Source organism: Gambusia affinis, linkage group LG21, assembly GCF_019740435.1.
Source record: "Gambusia affinis linkage group LG21, SWU_Gaff_1.0, whole genome shotgun sequence".
NCBI lineage: Eukaryota > Metazoa > Chordata > Actinopteri > Cyprinodontiformes > Poeciliidae > Gambusia > Gambusia affinis.
In genome coordinates, this window is record NC_057888.1 from 13,832,501 (window position 1) to 13,853,416 (window position 20,916).

At 36.6% G+C, this 20,916-nt stretch overlaps 1 protein-coding gene across 5 annotated transcripts in view; it reads right to left on the reverse strand.

The window, feature by feature from the left end:
* Window positions 1-20,916, reverse strand: part of cntnap2a (contactin associated protein 2a) — a 283,391-nt gene that overhangs the window by 112,513 nt on the left and 149,962 nt on the right. For all 5 annotated transcript variants that reach the window (XM_044103978.1, XM_044103977.1, XM_044103979.1 and 2 more), the window contains exons 11-15: window positions 15,823-15,985; window positions 11,220-11,326; window positions 8,861-8,980; window positions 7,928-8,043; window positions 6,448-6,532 (exon numbers count right to left, since the gene is read on the reverse strand). In XM_044103978.1, coding sequence (XP_043959913.1) covers window positions 6,448-6,532; window positions 7,928-8,043; window positions 8,861-8,980; window positions 11,220-11,326; window positions 15,823-15,985 — 591 coding nt within the window. The remainder of the gene's footprint in view (window positions 1-6,447; window positions 6,533-7,927; window positions 8,044-8,860; window positions 8,981-11,219; window positions 11,327-15,822; window positions 15,986-20,916) is intronic.

A 20,916-nucleotide genomic window follows, 5' to 3' on the forward strand; every position in this document is an offset into this window, starting at 1 on the left:
TATATAAAGTAAATGATCTGGGAATCTCTGAGAGGGGTCACGTTGTGTGTCCTTGCTTTATATACAGTCTGTTCTGCCGTGTATGACTTTAGCAGACAAAAGAAAACCTGACTTGTTTTCCGAGTAAGACACACCATATCCCTATTTTGATGGAATCAGATATTCTCTAATCGCCTTCTGTGAAAAGCATTTATCTTACATTTTGTCATTGTACAACTAAGCACTTCAATGTATTTTACTGAGATTCTATGTGATTGAGCAATGCAAAACAGAACATAATTGTAATAGCTAACTGTAAAAGGATGCTGTACACTTGAAAAGTGCATTTATTTTCAGTAAACCAAGTCTTTACTTTAAAACTTGCTGCTTTCAGTATTACCCTATATTTAACTCTATTCATTTGCTCTTCAACATTGACCAACTTCCTTTTTCTTGCTAAAAAATACATCTAGATTTCATGATACTGCCATCATTATTGTATGTTGTGAAAATTATCTACTAAAAAGTGCTATTTTTGTCCAATCTGAGCAGATCATCTGCTTCCACCTGTTTCCCCTACATGACTTTCTGTCTGGAAACTGAAGCTATTTTCATATGTTGGTTGGAGAAAAGTTCCACGTTTAGACAGTGTATAATGCTATCCACCATTGTTTTTGTTATCATCTGCCTGCACATGGGTAAAACAGACTTTTTAACCATTCGTTCTATGCATGTGTGGTTTCACGTTTGTGGATAGTAACCCAGCCTATCAGCGGTGGCTCAAAACTTATACTTTGGTCAAATAAATACTACCTTAACTGTGCAAATCTGAAACAGCACACCTGGTTTATTTTAGCAGGCTACAATCTACATTGTCTTGCTTTCTATCTTTCACGTTTGCATTATTTATCCATTTCATTAAAAATTACTTAGCTGTCTGAATATTTGACTTTCATCCTGGATTTATTGAAGGTAAAGGATTCACTACAAATACACACGTCACTGAACTGGAGCTCTTAGAAAGATGTTACCACTTTCAGGAAAATGGGTCATGAGTCCGAAAAATATCTTTTGTTCCCCTTGAATAGGCGACCAAAGTAGTCGTGGCTTGATACAGAAAACAACCCAGTTTTCCTGCTGTGAAACTGACTGGGACTACACTTAGTCACCAAAATCATGCAGTTGTTTTGACTGCCAGGAAAGCGAGCCAGTCAAATGAGTGAAACCAAGAGATAAAGTGTGAAAAAGTTTAGGAAGTGTGAATAGTTTCGCAAGATATTGTTAAATTGCTGGAGTTAAAAAAAACCAAACTAAAAAAAACTAAAAGTACAAGTCAATTTCTCTCTTTACAACTGTGTCAACTCCTTTAGATAGTCAGTACATAATGAGAATAAGTGTTGGACCAAACGCTGCAGCAACCTTGAAGAAGGACTGATTCCCATCACCACATGTAAAGTAGAGCAAGTGTGAGACAATAATTTAATGTCAATTAGGAGCTTGTCTATGGGGGGTAAGAAAAGGAAGAGTGCGAGAAAGATGGGAGGAGTGGATAGCATTAGAGATGCCTGAGGATCTGAGTAATAGCTTTCCTCTCTCTTGTCTTTCAGCATATTAGTTCATGTTCCCTCTCAGCTCCTCCTAGCTTCTGGCTCTGGGTTCTTTCTAAAATTAATGACACTGTATCCAGAACATTAGGTGAATAATGAAAGACATAGCTCTGTGTGGGGCACAATGGACTAATAAAATTGAATGGCATGAAATATAGAATCTAAAAATATGTTAATCTCAAGCAAATGGAGTAAAAGTACATGGTCACTGTTGAAAATGTTAATCCTTCTCCAAAGCAGTCAAGAAATAGCTTCCGTAAGTGTCCCAACTTAAAGACCACGTTGGGAATTAGTCAGCAGAATTCACAAAGCACTAAAGAAGTTTGGGGAATGCAGAATTTTCAACATAATGAGTGACAATACTTTTTTGTGTTACTCAGCCAAACGCAAACTAGCCTTGTTCCTAATTCACAGCAGTGCACCATTATCGGGACTTGTTGCATTTGCAGAAAGAAGAACTCCAGACTAAAAGCCAGAGCAGAAGGAGAGAGAAGCTATTGCGTCCTGCTGCTGCTGCATTTGCAAAGGTTAATGATGAACATCAGAAACCACAGATGAGGGGAAAAAAAAACAAAAAACAAACAGATGGTTAACCAGTGCTGAGGAAGAGAAGTCATTAGGGTTGAACGCAAGACATGAGAGTATTTGAATGAATATGTGTGCTGAATATGGCACTGGTTTACTTGACTATTACTCGTGAGGCAATAATTGAGACCAGAGGTACCAGAGGAATGGACTGGAACAAAGCCACACATACACATAGCCTCATTATCCTGAACCACACTCATCTCTCATCTCTTGTCACCCTTGTTTCTTTTTCATCTCCTCCTGTGTTCGTCTTGCTTGTATCAAATGCACCCAGGGCCAATTTTCAACCTTTCCTATTCTGTGCATAGTTGGTTCAGGGAAAACTTTAAATCAGGATTCATGAGCTGCAACTTACCCAGGTCAAATTGTTTCCAAACCCTCTAGTTGACACATGGGTTAGATGGTGTATGTTTAATTCATCGACAAGTATGAAAATATTGAATCAAAGGCAAAATCTAATTCTTGAATAAGACATACACATAGTTAATGTTGTGAAACAATGGACCTATTACAGAAATAACAATTTTAGGGTCTTTAGTCGGTTTCTGGCCACATAATTGCTCTTTTAAACAATAAGTGACCATCAATCAGTTACCTTATAATTTTTCTTTATTTTCTACTTTGTGAAAATATTCTCTAATTTCATCCAGGGGCTGTATAATAGTGTTTTATTAGGAGCGCTTTTCTCTGTTGGTCGCTAAATTATTCACTATTAAAAAACATACAAATAATTCAGGATTATGTAAGGTAATAAAATAATAACCCTTTTCATACCAATGGCATTCTTTTGCTGTCAGCTTGATGAGAGATGTGCTTTGTTGTACGAGTGGAAAATGCCAGCATATTAGCGTTTACTGTGAGCTGCATATTTTTTCACACAGTTCAGTGAATAAATAAGCTCCTTTACTTGACAGAAAAATACTTTTTTCTTACTAGCCTGTATGCTTTAAATGTTTCTATCATTCAACTCGAGGAAAGGCAGGAAGAGAAAGAAACAGCATGCACTTTGACAAGTGAAAACTTCTTTAACGCTATGTGTGCATAACACATATCCGATCTGCATGTGTTTGGTTGTCTGAGTTTGTGTGCTACGCCATTCCACAGTTTTTGATGTTGGTAATTTAATCTGCATTTCTTTACTACAATTCATTGGAAGTTTATTTAGGTTTCTGCTTGCATAAAGTTATCTGGCTGGTCTTCAGTGGACAATGAGAAAAGTAAATATTTTCTTCTGAAAATATATATTAAAGTAAAGAAAAAAACATTAACTTAATCTTTCAATTCATCTACATTTTCTGAGTCAGAAAAAAAAATACAGAAACTATTGTTTCTCACAATGTCATAGGTGCTAATTAATTGTACCACTACCAATTCTTTGGATTAAACAGCTTTTTTTAAACACTGCATTTTTTTATGCTGATTGAAGTGTGCAGGAACTGTTAATCGCTAATCCATGACTTCCTGTCTGCCCACAGTTTAAATGTATTATATATGAGACAAAGAACTTGGTCTCTGAAGGATATGCTTCTGAGAAGAAAGCATGTAAGAGTAATGTCACTCTTACTCAAAAGACTTGTCTTGTGTTTAAAGAAATTATCAATACTTCTTATATGTACAATCAGAACAATACTTGGAAATTGAACAACTTGAAACAAGTGAAACTGCGACAAAAATAGCAAGGCAGTGATTCCGGTTTTCTTGCAGACATGTACAGGAGTATGAAGAGCTTATGTTTGGAGAACTGAAGCAAGTAGTTGTGTCATGGGGCCACCATGCATCAATCACAACTATTAAATGACATACAGTGAGCAAAACTGCCAGTGAAATAAAAGGGAAATTATTTTTTATTCATTTTAGACATATTTCTTGAGGTACCAATAATTGAAACAAGAAATCAGGAAACATTTGGGTTTGATATTCTTCTTTTGTGAAGGCAATGATTTATGATGCATTATTTTTTTTTATGTTTAAAAACTCTGGCAACTTCTATCAAGAGTCATTTGATGTGACCATGGCTATTTGTGCTGACAAAGAACAAGCGACATACAGTATTTTGCTTCTCCATTTGTCTGATTGTAATAATAGTAATAGAATAAGTGTTGAGAAAGTTTTAAGGAAGACAGTAACAATGTGATGGGACAGAATGTCGATCATTTACACAACAAAAAACATGACAGAAGTAAAATTGGGATTCAGGTACTTTTCTTCAATTACAAAGAAAAGTACAAAGATGAGTTACAGAAGATAAGAATGAAGCAAGAGGAGGGAAGAGATGGGTGGAAATTGATAAATGACGATTCTGTAGAATATACACAGGAGTGGAAAGAGCAATTAAATATTACTGTGTCCAAGTTGTATGTTTTTTTTATATGTGTGTCTGTGTAAATGTCTGGACGGAGCACTCTGGCAGTTCCAGGTGCCCATCTTGTGAATCAGTGGAAACTGAACAGAATGTGCCTGCTGACAGTGGGTGTGTTTATGTGAGAGATGGGATAAAATAATGCTAAAAGTAAGTGACAGAGGTTAAGAAGAGGTCAAACATTTAGAACAATTACTGTCCAAGCTTTTAAAATAGGTGTGCTACTGGTGGCACAACATAATTCCTATTTAATGGTTCGTTTGGCTTCAAAATGCCAGTCCTCAGCTAGTAGATGAGATCTGGATGGAATGAAACTGGAAGTAGTGGAGAAGCCAGTGTGTATCTGCTTTTCGTACATGCCTGCTTGTGGTTTGCAATGGAAATGCTGTTGACGGTGTAATTTGATGAAAGCTGACAGGTAATTTATGAAGCATATTTTTGGGTAAATGATTTTTCTTGCTCCTACTTTCTCAGTCATTTTAGACTAGTAATTGGATTTCCCTAACTTTACATGTAGGAGCAAGCTACTTAATGAAGGTCTGGCTGGCTGCATGGATATGTGTGGTGGCATGAATGTGTTCCCATGTTGGTGTTTTAGGTTTAAAGAGAAAAATAAATATATATTAAGGGAGTATGAATTTGTGTGTGTGCATGTGCATTTGTATGGGCACACTACATTAGTAGATGAAAGGACCATCTTTCATTGCTATGGAAGTTAATTGCAAAGTTTTGGTCTGCTGCACTAAGACCCGGCTATTACAAACCACCTTTATTTCTTTCAGTCAATCAAAAACCATGGACACAATCGCATGAGCAAGCGCAACACGCAATCATTATATTTGTAAGGATTCTTTACTAAAATAACACAGCCAATATTCATTTTCTAAAAAGAGTGGTCTTACTCCAACCCTAAAAGTTTTAAACACCGTTGAAATTTGTGAGAATTTCTATCCTCAACAAGCTGCAATATCTCACTTACTGGTTATCTACCAGTGTTTTTCACCTCACAACCATAGTAAACAAGCTTCTTTGCACACATTACCCTAACAAATCCACCGTTTCATCTCCTGCACCTTCTTTGTCTGCTTTTGCTCTCTTTAATTGCTAGGAGTGCTTTTTCTTTACAAAGCTATTCTCAAAGGTAGGTCATTGTGGTCATGCTCTATGCACGCAAAGCGTGTGTATGTGGGCATGCACAGAAAGCAATATGTTTTTGCCAAAAGAAAACAGGTCAGAAAATGATTGCAAGCTTGTTATTCTAATAGTGAAAAATGAGAGTGGTGTTTAAGTGCACAAGCATGGATTGTACAATCAAGGGTGTTAGTTGAAAACATTCCAAGCTGCTGCACACAAAACTCAGGTCAAAGTCAAACCTCTTAGGAAGGAGCAATTAAGCACATGTTTTTACAAATCCAAGGTAGACTGATAACCACTAGGCCTAGATCAATCACATGAGTGGCAAAGTGAATCCAGTCAAACGTAATGTAAATAAAGGTAAGCCAAATTATTCCAGTAAGGACTCCTCTCCTTTGCAGGGGTCTGTTTGTTGTGGATGTAGTTCCAGAAGAATAAATTAAACACAAAGACGGGAAAAGAGAAGTAGGTGGTCTTATACATGTGCTGTACATCAACAAGCTTCTAATGAATCTTTAATATCTTTAGTAAAGATTATATATTTGAGGGAGAGAGCATTATTTTTTAAGAAACCTTTGCATGTAGTTTTTGAAATTCTTGGCACTGGGGTAGACAATCCAGAAAACGTAAAAGCAGCTTTATGGTTTTTATTTACTCTTGTGTGTACAATTAATTCACCATCACACCGCATGTGTGGTTCAAAACAGAACATTCATCCTCTATGTGTGCCATCTTGTTTTGGAGTCTGTGGTGAATTAAGACACCATCTTCATCCCTTACCTGGAGTGTTGAGCAGTCGGGACATGCGACAGCTGTAGATGATTTGCTGCTCGCAGTGTTCTGCACTGGTGGTGATGGCTGTCACCTGGAAACACAGCCAAGGATCTGTGCTTTCACTTCATCATTTTCAACCAGACACACCAATTTCAGTCAACAACAAAATAAGAAAACAAAATTCAGGAAAATAAAGCTTTCCTTCCTTCTACATTTAAATGGTTGAAAATAAAATATCAACCATTACAATGAAAGAGCACACTGTAAAGATGGCACTTTCTATGCAAACTGTGTCATTTCTTATTTTTAAAGCATCATTTTGGGGAAAAAAATGTAGTCATTCCTCATGGGGTACTGGAACATGTGAAATTCCCCCACAGTTGACTTTTGACCGGGATTGACAAGTCTAATCTATAACCACACAGCAGAAAGATTAAGGCATCGACTCCTGAATGCAAGAGAGGAGATTCAGGCAACCTAAGCTGTATTTAAAGAACCTCAGCAGACAACTCATACAGGGATGAGGTTAAATACTCGTTATGCTTGTTTATCACCAGGCATTTGCAGGTCTGGAGGCTCATAGATTAAAAGTGAAGCTGATTTATTTTTTGTTGCATTTCAGTGAGAAGCATGGAGAATGATGAGGCTACTGTTGTGGGATTTTAGAATCAAGTTCAAACAGATTTATTGCATAATTGTAAAATAGAATAAAAAAAAAAGTTATATCTTCCTCCATTGTTTATAAAGCTTCTCACACACACAAGTGAGAAGCTTTTATGCAGGTCTAAATTCAAATTAATATTTATTATTGGAGCAACCAGCAGATGCATTTTCCAACATCACACAAAGGAGTACAGAGTTGAGTTGGAAAAATGACAAACAAGATCTGTAATGATGGAGCTCACAAATAAAACAGTCTGGGGACTATGAGCACATCTCTTTATGCCCAGGCTTTCAACAACCTTATGCTTTTATAACAAAGTAAAAAGTTGGTGGACGTAAATGTTTCTAACTTAGAGTATATTTGCTTTATTCTTATCAATTTGATGTCCACGAATATTTTCAAAGTAACGCAGGTTTAGGTTTAGGATTAAAAGAGGACATGCTGCTGCACTCAGGCACAGCAATCATGTTTCATTTTCTATCTACGTAGCTGTTAGAGACCCCAAAACTTCCTAAAAATAAAGTAAAAACCTTTATTGTCCTACTGCAGACATCCTGACAGGTCATCTCTGGACAATTTTATCAAGTCCAAGGTGACAGTTTGACCATTAAAACAAAACGTTCAGGAAATAAATTCTCATATGAATCTACACAAAACTCATTTCTGATTTGACTCGAGATGTAATTTGAGTTCTGATGTCTTAAATGGTGTCACACAGTATTTATTTTGCTGTGTTTACAGGGGAAATGGATATTTGATTATTTAAATAATCAAGATATGCTCTGTATTATAATATTGTGTAGTTGTATTCCCAATGTATACCTGATCCATAGAGGAACTGTAGTTGACTTGGAGGACGGTTCGTCTCTCTCTGCTCGAGCCGGTGATCGATATTCTAGGTGGCAGGTTGTTCCTAACAGTTGTCCACACTTTGTCTTCTTCTCGTACACAAATGCAAAAACACAACACTGAATCATAAATCAGAGCACATGAACAATATGATGAATTTATTCAATTTAATCTGGTTACACGCTGATTGAATAATTCAAATGCACTAAAAAACAAAAACACAATTACACTCAACACTGCTGTTATCCTTGTGTGCTGCTAGGGTCTGAATCACTCACTCCAATTTTGTCCTGGTCATTTGCACTGCCATTCAAGAAATGTGCCAATATAGGCTTCAGGTCTCTAAGAGGAGCAAATTTGTGCGAGAAAGAAAAAACTCTTAACATTTAAACTTGTGACTTGTGCTGTTCAGTTTGACTGAGGGGCCAACCAGTGGGGTGCAGTGACATTTCATCAAAAGTCTTGCCTTTGCTCCGCCTGCATGCTCTGCTGTTCCAGACTATCTCTGTATTCAGTCATGTGTGCGTGTGCTCATGAAAGTGTGCATACGGGTGGCAGTGTGCCAAAAGTGTCACTTGGCCTGTTTGAGTCCTCTTAGATTTGCTCAAAAGCTTTGTTTCATGTATGTTTGTGGTGTCTGCGTAGGTGTACATATGTTTATGAGCATCTGTGGTTAATTCTCCTTAAATGTAACGATCTCTGTGTGTGTGAGTGTGTGTGCTTGTGTGTGCGTTGCCATGGAAACCCCAGGTTTGGCAGGTTAAGCCTGTCGCTGTCTGAGGTTAAGAGTAAGTAGGGCTGCAGAGTTTTCTTCCTTCTTGGGTCAATGTGACTAGGAAGAATTTGGGAGCAGAAAACAGAACATGTTAATGTAGAGAACAGGCTGAAGCCAATGCCTGTACCCACCTGTCATGTTGCAGTTAACTTTGAAGGGGCCGAGGGGTCCACTGCCGTCGGGGTCTATCCAGTAGGTGTCAGATGACCAACCCAAGTGTTTGTAAGCCTCACATGAAGGCTCGTGGATGGCTGCAGCAACATAAAAACAAAAACGGAAAACATGAACCCTAAAAGTGAAAAGAGATTATTTTAAATAATAAAGCTCACATTTTTTACAACATTAAAAGTAATCCAATATGTCATGTTGTGATACGACTTTGGATGTTTTGTAACAATATCTCAAAAAGCTGCACGGTTGCTGACATCAACATATGAGAGGGAGTTTTTTTATTTTTTATTTAATTTTTTTTAAAACTCCAATAAAAAGAAAGATTTAATAATTCCAGTTTGTGTGGAAAGTCAACAAATTTCTTTTGTTGGCATCAATTACTGCTCTTCTATCTTTAAAACTTGGAATGTGTCAATTTCTATTAGTCCTATATTGGTTGAAAGACAAATTGATATGTCTAAAGGAGAATAAACTTGGGTCTTTATTCTCTCCTCTTGGTGTGCAGGTAATTTATGTTGCTGCTTCTCCATCATTTCTCTTCAGTGCCTGTCAAGAACCAGTGTCTTGTTCCACTTACTAACAAGATAGCTGACAACATAGCGATGCAAGTTTTGTGTTGATCTTCACTGAGGAAGGCTACAGTAGTGCAGAGAGAGAGAAAAAATCATTTTAAGAGTGAAACTTTTTTGATACATATTGACTGCTCAGAAGCTTAAGAACTTTAAGTGGTTGCCTTCTGTTAGCTTGGCATGCGTTTCTTATTGGGCCTTCTCATGTACACAGCCTGCCATTTCTTTCTGCTCATTTATTTTGGTTTTTGACTACTGGAGAATTGATGTTTTTGTCTACAATATTTCACTTTTTTCCGCCCCAGGGATTTAGAGAAGTAGTTCCTTGTTTGGAAGCCTGTTTGGAAGTCCAGATGTTATCCCACTGAGCTATCTCAAAAGGGCTGAAAAACTATTTGAAATTGCTACTGTAGTTAAAAGTTTATTGCTCAAAGGCTGGTACATGACAGTGTCTGAGAAATACCTCTAGATAAAGAGTTGAAGAAACAAAATAATGAAAATTATTTCTGCTCTGGTAAAAAAATGCTTAAAATCAAGGGTGATTGCATGGGACAGAGTCTGTAAAGGAGCATTAACAACTTAAACTGCCAGGGAACGCACTAACTAAGCTGTTAGTGCTATATATATATATATATATATATATATATATATATATATAGAAATCCTTCTTGTCCTTTAACATGGACCATTACAGATCATGCTCAACACTGCAGTGATATCTGAGCAATGTGCTGTTTCACAGTAAAATGAAACACCTACAACCATTTCAACCAATAACCAGCTGCACTGAGGCAAATATTTGGAGTCTCGTGCCCAAGTGGTTGCTTTGAGGTAAAGGAAGAGAATTACTCATTCTTTCTGCATTCTCACATCTTATTGGCTGAACCAAAACTTTTAACCTACAACTATAGTTTTATGCAGATATTCTTTCTGCATTCTCACATCTTATTGGCTGAACCAAAACTTTTAACCTACAACTATAGTTTTATGCAGATATTCTAGTCTGCTTTGCTTCTGGCTTTTTAATAGAAATACTGCAAAGCTATCTTTAATGATAATTTGAACATGAGCTAGATTTAGATTGTAGTTTGCATCATACAGCTTTAATTTTCACATCATAAAAAAGACACACTAAATACAATAAACTGAAATATACAGCTGCTGAACAACCAAAACGTTCAAGGACTAAAATGCTTGCAAACATTTATCTTTTTTATTCACTTCAGTTTTTTTAAATTATCTTTTGATAATGTGTTATCTGATTTGATTCCAACACATCAGTCTGGGAACAATCTAACATTCAGAAGAATACATTTTCCACTTTATTTCCCTTTTCAACCTTCTGAGACTTCGTATTATCTCCTGTTTTAGCTCAAATGGATGCTCAACTTTTCTCTCTTGCCCTTTAAAAGAGAACAACATCTGTGGCTTATGGGAGGAAGAGTGACATTTTCAAAATGTAAAGCTTCTGAAATGCTCTTTCTGATTCTGCTTGCCTCGTGTGCTGCGGCTTTGAGAGTCACATCTGTTTTTCTCTGATGAGAACAAAACACAGTGCAGTTGGACAAGCTTGGCATCGAAACACTTCAAAAGTTCATCGGTCTCTGTGTGCCGAGAACTGGGAGACAGCTTAATCACTCAAACGCAAATGGAAGGAAAACAAAAAAGTCAAATGCACCCACATAGCGCATAATATCATGGAGAAAGACAAAAAGACAGAGAGACAGAGGTGTAGCTTTACATTACTTACATGTGTGGCAGGTTGCTCCACTGTATCCTGTTCCATCGCAGTTACAACTAAAACTGTCCCATGTCTGTTTACACCTGCCTCCATGTTCACAGTGATTAGGCATACACCTACAGAGATGTGGACAGAGCTCATAAATATTTACAGGCCATGCTGGCTCTACAAGTCAGAAACACATTTAATATATCCACAATTTACTTTGTAAAAATGATACGAGTGGTTGAATGCATGTGAACAAGCTATACGGTTGTAAAATCTTACATGATGCATACTACATAATTCCAAAGTGAATAATTATTTATGAACGTCAAACCATTTATGTCGTCACACAAGCACTTTATGGAAAACATTGTTATTAAAACATACAATTTTCTGTACAATTGTGCAGGGGATTTGTAGATTTTATTATTCTGAAACTGTAAGTGCACAATTATGGAAGAGCTGAAGTTTACTCTGGTAATCCATTCTGGATCAACATGAGGCTGACCAATAACTCCTTCAAAATAATAATAATGAAAAAAGTTTAAATTGAAAGGGCATATTGGTTTTAGTAATTCACTGACCTAAGCCTTTTTTAAATCAACAATAGATACAGGGCCTGCAAAAAATATTTAACAGTTCTTGAACTTTATCAATAAATGTCTGAAAAATATTCCTCCAGCTCAGTTGGATTGGACGAAGAGCATCTGAACATCAATTTTCAAGTTCTTAGCTGGATTTGTGTCTGGACTGAGTAATTCGAGCCGATGAATGTGATTTGTCCTCAAACGTCTTTTTCTTCAACAAGTTTTCTTCCAGGAGTCCTGCTTTTAGTTCAACCATCTAATCCCCTCTGACCAGTCTTCTTGTTAATGGCAAAGAAATGCAGTCCCACATCATGATCGGATGGGAAGGGAAGAGATTGCAATTGAATATATTGAAACCATCACCATATTTCAGAGTGGTAATGGTGTGTAATTTAATTTTTCATCTCCCACCATTTTGTTATTTAGACAAAAGAGTTACATTTTGGTTTTATCTGATTAGAGCAGATTCTTCCTCATGTTTGCAATGTTTCCTATATTGGATCTCTTAACTTGCAAACAAGACTTAGCTAAGGGAATAAAAGTAAACCAGAACCCATTTCTAAAATCCTTACACAGGCCCCCTGTGGCTCAGAGAATATACTTTAAAATACTGTTGTTAGTTTACAAATCACTGAATGGTTTGGCACCACAATACATCTAAGATTTGTTGTTGTTGTATCAACCTTCCAGACCCATCAGGTTTTTTGGTTCTGGTCTGTTCTGCATCCCCAGATCCAGAACCAAACGTGGAGAAGCAGCATTCAGCTTCTATCCACAACAAATCTGGAACAAACTTCCAGAAAATTGTAAAACAGCCAAAACACCGAGTTCCTCTAAGTCTAGACTAAAGACCCAGCTGTTTAGAGTTGCTTTTGAACCACATTAAATGAAACACTAACCAGCGTTTCGATGTGCACTGAAAAATCTAATGTTTCAATTGTTGACTGTGTGTTGTATGACTTTTTGTGTTTTTGTGTTTTTATAATGTAGTACTTGAACTGCCTTGTTGCTGAAATACGCTAAATATTTGATTGATTTTTTTAAACAATTGCTTTATAAGGACAGGTAACGACATTCTCCAGTATTTAGGTAAGAATCAAATAATTCTTTCAAATTAATAAACAGAACCTACATTTTGTCCTGCATGGAAGTTTTCACAGTAGTTTTTTTTTGTGTTGTGATTCAACCACTTCAGATTATCAAATGTTTCCAAGAGCAAAAAAAAAAAGTTGTTGAAGAACTTTTCAGCTGAAATACTGAACTCTAAAATTGATTAATGAGGCTAATAATAGACATCATATTAAATAAATTATTAAAAATGTATAAAAAAATGTGCTCTAATGAGGTTCATTTATCAGATTAAAAGCACCTTTCTAGCTTTCATTAAGCACATATTTCTTTATCAAATATAATATTGCAATCCTTACACAAATAATGGCTCGAAAACATCCTTTTATTTCATATTACATATAATATGTTTCAGTTGGTGAACTGTGTATATATATATATACAGTTCTAGGAACATGAATGTTTGCGTGGAAATGCTTGCTACGATATGTAGCTAGGGCTTAATTTTTTTAATGAATCAAAGCAATAAAAGTGAGAAGAAAGCCATCTGAATCAACGCAAACACTGATTCAAAGAGCAGCAGGGTTTCTCTGAAAATGTCACGATCTTGGCCAAGTTGGAAACCAAGTAGTCTAAGAGCACACAGGTATTCTGTCTTTATGGCTAAAAAAGATGGCAACTGTCGAGATACCGCCTGTAATGATGAAGCTGAAATACAAGTTAGATTTTTTTTTTCACATGGCTATAAACAACAATAAACCTTTAAGAGCTTCTAAGCTGCAGAAAACAACAACAGTGCTCCTGCATTACAAAACTCAGTACAGCTTCAGCAGGCAAAGACGCTGAGATAAAATGTCATTGTGCTGGCACAATGGGTTGCAATTGACAAGTCCTGACAATTTCAAAAGACATTATTCTTAGCGGGCTGGGAGCACTGAACCATACTAACTACTCTGGGCTTTGTGTGAGAGGAAAGAAAATCTATGGGGAGATTGAAGCTGATGTAGGATTTGTGTTCAGTTTTTTGTCCTACTGCTTGTGTTGCAGTATCACCCTTTTAGAATAACACTGATATTGTGGAAAATTGCGTGTGCATTGCTTTGTGTGTCTGCAGGATGCAGAATTCGGCTCTTCTGTGTGTGTGGTTTTTTTTCTTCTTTTATTTCTCAGTCTAAACAGAAAGCCACAGTGGAACGGCATTGATCAAAAGAAGGTCAGACAGGCCCATTGAACTGCCTTCAAAGACATTCTGATTAGTTAGATGGTAACACTGCGTCCATTCATCTTCTGTGGCAGAACAAGGCCCACCTGAAGTAGTGCACTGCTGATTCACAACTTTTGAAGTGATAGAAGTTGGCAATAAAGAAAGTTATAATGATACAAATCTTGCTATTTTCAGATCATTATAAGATTTTTTAAAAAAAGAAAGTCAGTCTGTTTTAAGCAACAAGTAGCAGCACAACAGCACAGCTACTTGAAACAACAATAGACACATCAGTTAGCAGTTAATTTTGATACATAATCGAAAACAGTGACGTTCAATAACAGGTGGCTGCACCAAGTGCTAACTCCCTATTTTTTATTCATTTATTTATTTATTTATTTATTTAACATCAACACACTTTTTTTTTTTTTTTAACCAATGCATGTTAGCTTATAAAACTTGAAAAAGACATGGCCAACCTACCAAAATTACTCTAAGGGAACATTGACTATTCACCAGGAAACAAAATAAACCACAACAAGCTGAGGCAAACCACAATTTTGAGAATCTTCTTTTTTTTCGTGGAATGACAGTAACATGTAGATGTTTGTGTAAATTTGGCATAAAGCTAACATAGTATCTACTTCACTTTGCCAGAACCTGGACAATTTGTCCTCTTCTGCAGAGGAATTCTGTTATTTACCAGAAAATCCTGGAGGAATATGTTGGACAATCAGTTCATGACCTTACGGTCAACTGCACTGGTATGTTTTGTCAGCAGCACAATGATCCTGCAAGTCCAACTCTGATTGATAAAAAAATATATATATTATGGATGTTTTAGAGTAGCTCAGTCAATATCTGGACAACAAAAAATGACTAAGGTGCTGGGATTTGACTGTATACAGGACGTTTACCATTTCATACGAGGAATGTACAAATGAATGAGCTAAGATTCCTCTACAAAGCTTTATTGCTAGTTGCCACAAAAGCTTAATGGCATTTGTTATGACCAACTATGTTACAATCTGGGGCCAACAACCTGGTTTAAAGGGAATTACTGGTATTAAAATGGTTAGATTGCTTCAGACAGATTTTTGATTTTTATCCGTATGAACGCAAGAAATTTGCAAGAGGCACCATATATTGTCACAGAACTGAAGATGAAGGATCTATTATTATTAAAATTACCTGTTCTAACCTTTCTGGCAAACAGCAGTATTCTCAATACATAAACAACTGAATCAAACTGAAATGTCAACAACCTGCTATAAGTTGTTGACAACATTGAGAAATGGCACATGAAGTATCCGACTCTTGCCAAGTTACAATCCCCCAATTAGATGGAGAACTCTGTGACTCATTTTTGATGCTTGATTAAGATCACAAAGCCTTTTTCCAAAGGGTGAAATATGTGGTATAGCTTTAAAATGAAAGCAGATAGAATTTGCTCACATTCCCCTGTACCATGAAGCCACCCTTTAAATTATATCCATTTATCAGTGAGACAAGTGCATTTAAATGAGCCACATATAAACATAATTCATTTGATGTTGCACGGACGACAAAGAAAGCCCTCATTAATTTGTCCTGGGTTCAAATTCAAAGGTTTTACATAGACGGTATTGTTTGCTTTGTGACTTTTATTCCAAAACCCCAGATTTATGACACTACTGTGTTTGTGCTCTTTCTTATTTGTCCATTTTTCTTTCATGAACTGTAAGGTGTGGGTGCATGTGCGTGTGCAGGCAGCGGTGATTGTTCCTACCTGTCTATGATTGCACACATGTCCAGGCTGATGTTCTCAAATGCTCCCACTGTGCCTTTCTCCACTGCATGCAAATCAGCAGGTTGGTCGTCTACCAGGATCGCCTGCATGCATCCCTGAAAGGATCGCTGAGATGGTGGCAGCAGTGTTCGCAAAAAGTACCCTGGAAACAAGCAACATCAGCATATAATACAATACTGTAGAAATATTTTAAACACAGAAAGTGTTGTATGAAAAAAAATAAATAAATCAACAAAGCTGAAGCCTAAAAAGCATGCAAGTAGGAACAAAAACACTGGAAGCTTTGAACAAAGTAAGAAGATTATGGGAAGAACACTGTTTTTTGATCAACCACTTCAAACCTTCAGCAGAGGCAGACATTAAACATACCAAGAATATAAACCTTGAGAAGGAACAACAGACCAGATCAGCGGCCAGTTAATGTCATTTCTTTTTACAACCATGAGCCTTTATCAGGATTCTGTCTTTAAACATTACAGACAAGGTCTAGCAGGAGTCAATGGCCCATCCAGAAGAACCACTGGGCCTTGACTGAATCGGGAACAAGTGTAGGACAAATCTCTATGCTTATCTCTTTTATGTGTGCTGTGATCACACCCGCACACACACGCCAGTGCACAAAAATTGAAACATCATATCCAGCATTACTCCAACACATTTAAGTACACTTTTCCATGGAATTATGAAGTGCCTCTGCAGAGCAAAGGCAGAGTGTTAAATTTGACATGAGAACCTAAAACTAAATCTCTGCTACAAGCACAGAGGTAAGTCATAAAACACAGCAGCTCAATGACATCTCCATCATAGTGATGTTATAAGCTGTCATACACCCCAGCTTGGCCATCAGCCTCAAGGCCAAAGCATCAAAAAGGCTTATAGTTAGAGGCATATGTACACTGTGTGCGTGCGTGTGTGGGCGTGTGCTTGCAGACATTATTCAAGTTCATGTGGCTTACTAAAAAAAAACAGTAAATGCTTTGTAACTGTGTGCATGTTTTTGCCAGATTCGGCTCTTTCTTTACATCTTTCTACTTCGTCTTATGCCTAAAAAGTTCCTTCTGTCGTTCTTGCAATCTGTCTGTTCTTTTGCCACACCTGCCTGCTGTCATTTCTGAGGAGTGGGAGACAGGCAGTTGGAGAAAAAGAGAGAGGACATGTGGAAAGTTAGAGAGAGGAAAGAGAGGGATAGATAAAGAGAGAGAAAGGAGGGGGGGGGGGTGAAGATGTGGAACAGAGCAGCTGGTTGGCAGCACTTTGAGTCCTGTAGATACCCTGTGAATACAAAGGATACATTCCTAAGTATGTGGAAGAATGGGAGATGTAATGCATGAACCTGTGGGTGGATGGATATGAATTGTTAAAAGGAACAAAGACGACATGGATTTGTTGCTTTGATGCTCCATCTAAGCCACCACATGAATGCTTCTACAGTTTACAAAGGTTACAACAGATTTTGAATATTTTACATCAAATATAAACACAAATTCACACCAGCAGTCGAAAAGGAAACCTGAATCTGCAAGTTAGCACTGCTACTATATGTACCATATTCCAGTGCCAAAATATCTTGTTCAATAAAACAGTCCTACTCAAGGAGGATCCTCAAATGCATTTGGTCATACATTTAAACACACTAACTGTTAGATACGTAAAGCTACAAACAATTTCTAACCAAGCTGATTATATTATTAATCTTATTATTCTCAAATCTGTGTCATTGTATGGTTTTAATTTGTAGCACGCGCAGACCAGAACACCATTCTGCATTTGGAACAACAGCAGTAATCCCCTACAGTCGTCCTGGCACTCTTTCAAAGTCTTCCTGTTGTGCCCAGAGAGCTTATTTTACAATACACACTGGAAGAACAACAGCTCTTATTTTCCAGGCCACAGCCAAGGCTGCAACTAATTCAGAGACACTATTTCAGAAGACGCAAACTGGAAATTTGCCAAAATGCTCTGATGAGAAAATTTGTTTACATTTTTCAAGGAAGATTCAAAAGAGAAAAAAAAACAACAACACTATTCCCAAAAATATGAAGTGTCAGGTAAACATTTATTTTCAAGGGCAAAACTTTTTAGGTAAAATCTAAAACATTTTAAAAAAATTTTTTTGAAATATCCATGAACAAATACAGATAACTTCGTACAGTTAGTGATGGTGTCAGGACCAAGCAGACAGATTTCTCCCAGACGAGAAACATTGTGACATTTCAATATCGTTGCATGAGATTTCATTTTACATCAATTAAGCATTCAACGATTCTCACTCTGATAATTTGGCAGAGGCTCATCATATCTAATTCATCCCAAAATGATGGGGAGGTCATTGCAACATGTGGGATTAGTGCAGAAATCAAATTTAAATTCAAACATTAAAAGGTTTTTGGTTGTAATTTGTAAACAAAACTCTTAAGGGATAAAAATGCCAATTTTCAAATGAGTCCTTTAAAAGGTCAGAAAATGATTTCAACAGGAGTAATAAAATGATAGCATAAATAACAGCTTCAGATAAATAAATCAAATGTATTTAATTATTAAAATGGCTAAAAGTAAAGTGATCTGAGATGTGATGTCATCATTAGTCATGTAGTCCTATCGATTGAATGTTCTTCAGCATCTTATAATTGACAATTCTGATTAATCAAATAACTACATAAGTACATTGATAAAGCTACTTTTTAAATGTTGCGGTGTAAACTTATGTTTCTGCTTTTTCATCCAAAGAAATCTGGTTTTGACTGTGTGATAAATACTGCTTACTTTCCTAAATTTGCTATTTTTGTTTCCAGTTTTAAAACCCAATCAAGCACATAATGCATATGTGTACCAAAACTATCTCAACAGTGAAAACACCTTTCCTCGCCCTCTATTCATTTAAATGTAGTTTCTGGATTATCTAACACAATATAGTCCTTCAAATATGTCCCACGTGTTTAAAAAAATGCTTTCCAGGATGAGATTTTTTATCTCCCAGGTGCACTGAAGCTTACTAAATTCATTACATCACACTGTAAAGGTCAAGTAAATTTCCCTGTCTCAGACCTTTTCGAAGCTGTGGAATATAAATCTCTCTCCATCTGAGTCAGATATGTTCTGAATGAGCCTGGGTAATTTAGGTTTTATCTATCAGATGAGCATTTAATGGGAAATAAAAACAATACTGTGAAGAACGTAGGCAGATACAAGCAGTACTATACTCCTCGCTGTCACCAAAAATGAGCTTTAAATGTAGCATTCCTGCTTTCTATACCATGAATACGCTTGTTGCCATGCATGTCCCATTTTACTTTTCTTATAATAAATTTTGTGTTCGGCCAAAACACCACAAGTGACTGTAGAAAGCTATATGCAAGCAAACAAAAAAAAACCTACAATAACAAGAGCAAAATGCCAGAAAGAATGTCAGATTTGCTCAAATAACTTTTGATTTACTAACACTCTTTCACACTTGGTTTAACAGGAAAAAGGCATTTAAAATCATCTAGGATGCAGATGCTCTTTGCAGATTCTTGAAATACCTCTTCAGGGGAAATTCTCATAGCGTGTATTTGGAGAGTGAGATTGCCTCTACTTTCACAGTGAGATCATGGTGATTTATTATTATGGCGACAACATAAGCGTCTTCTTTATGGATCCAGATAACACCAGTGATGGGTTATCTATAAGTGTTCATCAGAAAATATGAAAAAAGACTGGCCACACTAGCCTCACACCTAGGCTATCACTTTATTTTTGCTGAGTCCAGGCTGCTAGCATCCCAAATGGTAATTCTCTTGGCTGCTATAGTGTATACTCCTCTGCAAAGGATCTCCTCACTAGTAAATACCCAGCAACAGCTAGGTCTCTTGCATATAAATATTGATGGGATGGGGAAAACACCTCCAAATTCACATCAGCTAGTGGCTGCGTGACAGAAAGAATCTAAGAGTTTTATAGGCAGCTGTTTAAATATAAAATATATTTGCCAAGTGATCAAAGAAAAGAAGCTCAAAGATAAGGAGAAAAAAGTATGAGGTACAGGTTATAATATTTTATTCATAATAAAATGAATAAAATAATATTCATAATAAAATGAATAAAATAATATTCATAATATAATTCTATTATAGTTATAGGGCAAGTTATGAAAACAAATACTAAGAGTGCAGAAATACCACAGTTTTCTTGACACAGAAATGAGGTCTTACTAAATTTGTTGCAGTAATCCAGCAGAGGGAATATAAGGGTGAAACTGGAGTACAACCAGTCTCACCCAATGCACTCAATGTGTCAAGAACTGAGCCAGCTAGTTTTACTAAATGTTTTCATGAGGCCTGGTGGGGCAACATGAGTAATAAAACAAAGAAAAAAAAAATCCGTAATGAGGCTTAAAATAAATGGAATAGGGTCTTATAAATATCATCTGCTGTTGGACTGCAGGTTTTGTGGTTAAGATGCTAATTTCACATTGGGCCTAAAACATTGATAAAAACCAATGATTTAATTTCAATTACTGAAGTAGTCTATCAAAAGCAGAACAATTCTTCTCAAAATTGCAGTTTTTGCCTTTGCAGAGTAATGTGCTTTGTTGTTGTTTGTGTTTTTATCATGTAAAGCACTTTGAATTGCTTTGTTGCTGGAACGTGCAATACAAATAAGCTTGATTACGACATAGTGCAAATAACACAAATAAAACTGTGTACTTAGTTAACAGCCAACTGTCACAGCAGGCTACTGACCATCCCTGAATTATCTGTGAACAGCTTTTATCCCAGAAGGTTTTCCAATAAAACTGGATGGAGTGTACTGCAAGGTCGTAATTTTTTTTTTCCATATATATATATATATAGTTTTTTTTTCTTACTTAATTCCAAAATCCAGGAAACCTCACATACATATAAATAGAACAGCACCAGGTGCAAAGGGTTTTGAGCCAACACTAATCAGGCTGTAATTTAGCACTGTGGTTGGACAATAAGTACATACAGTTTTAAAATGACTCAAAAAGTGAGTGTAGTTGCTCCTGCTGGGCTTTTCTCTCAACATAAGAGATTCCACTGAAAGCAAATGAACGCCTTAAATCCTTGTGAT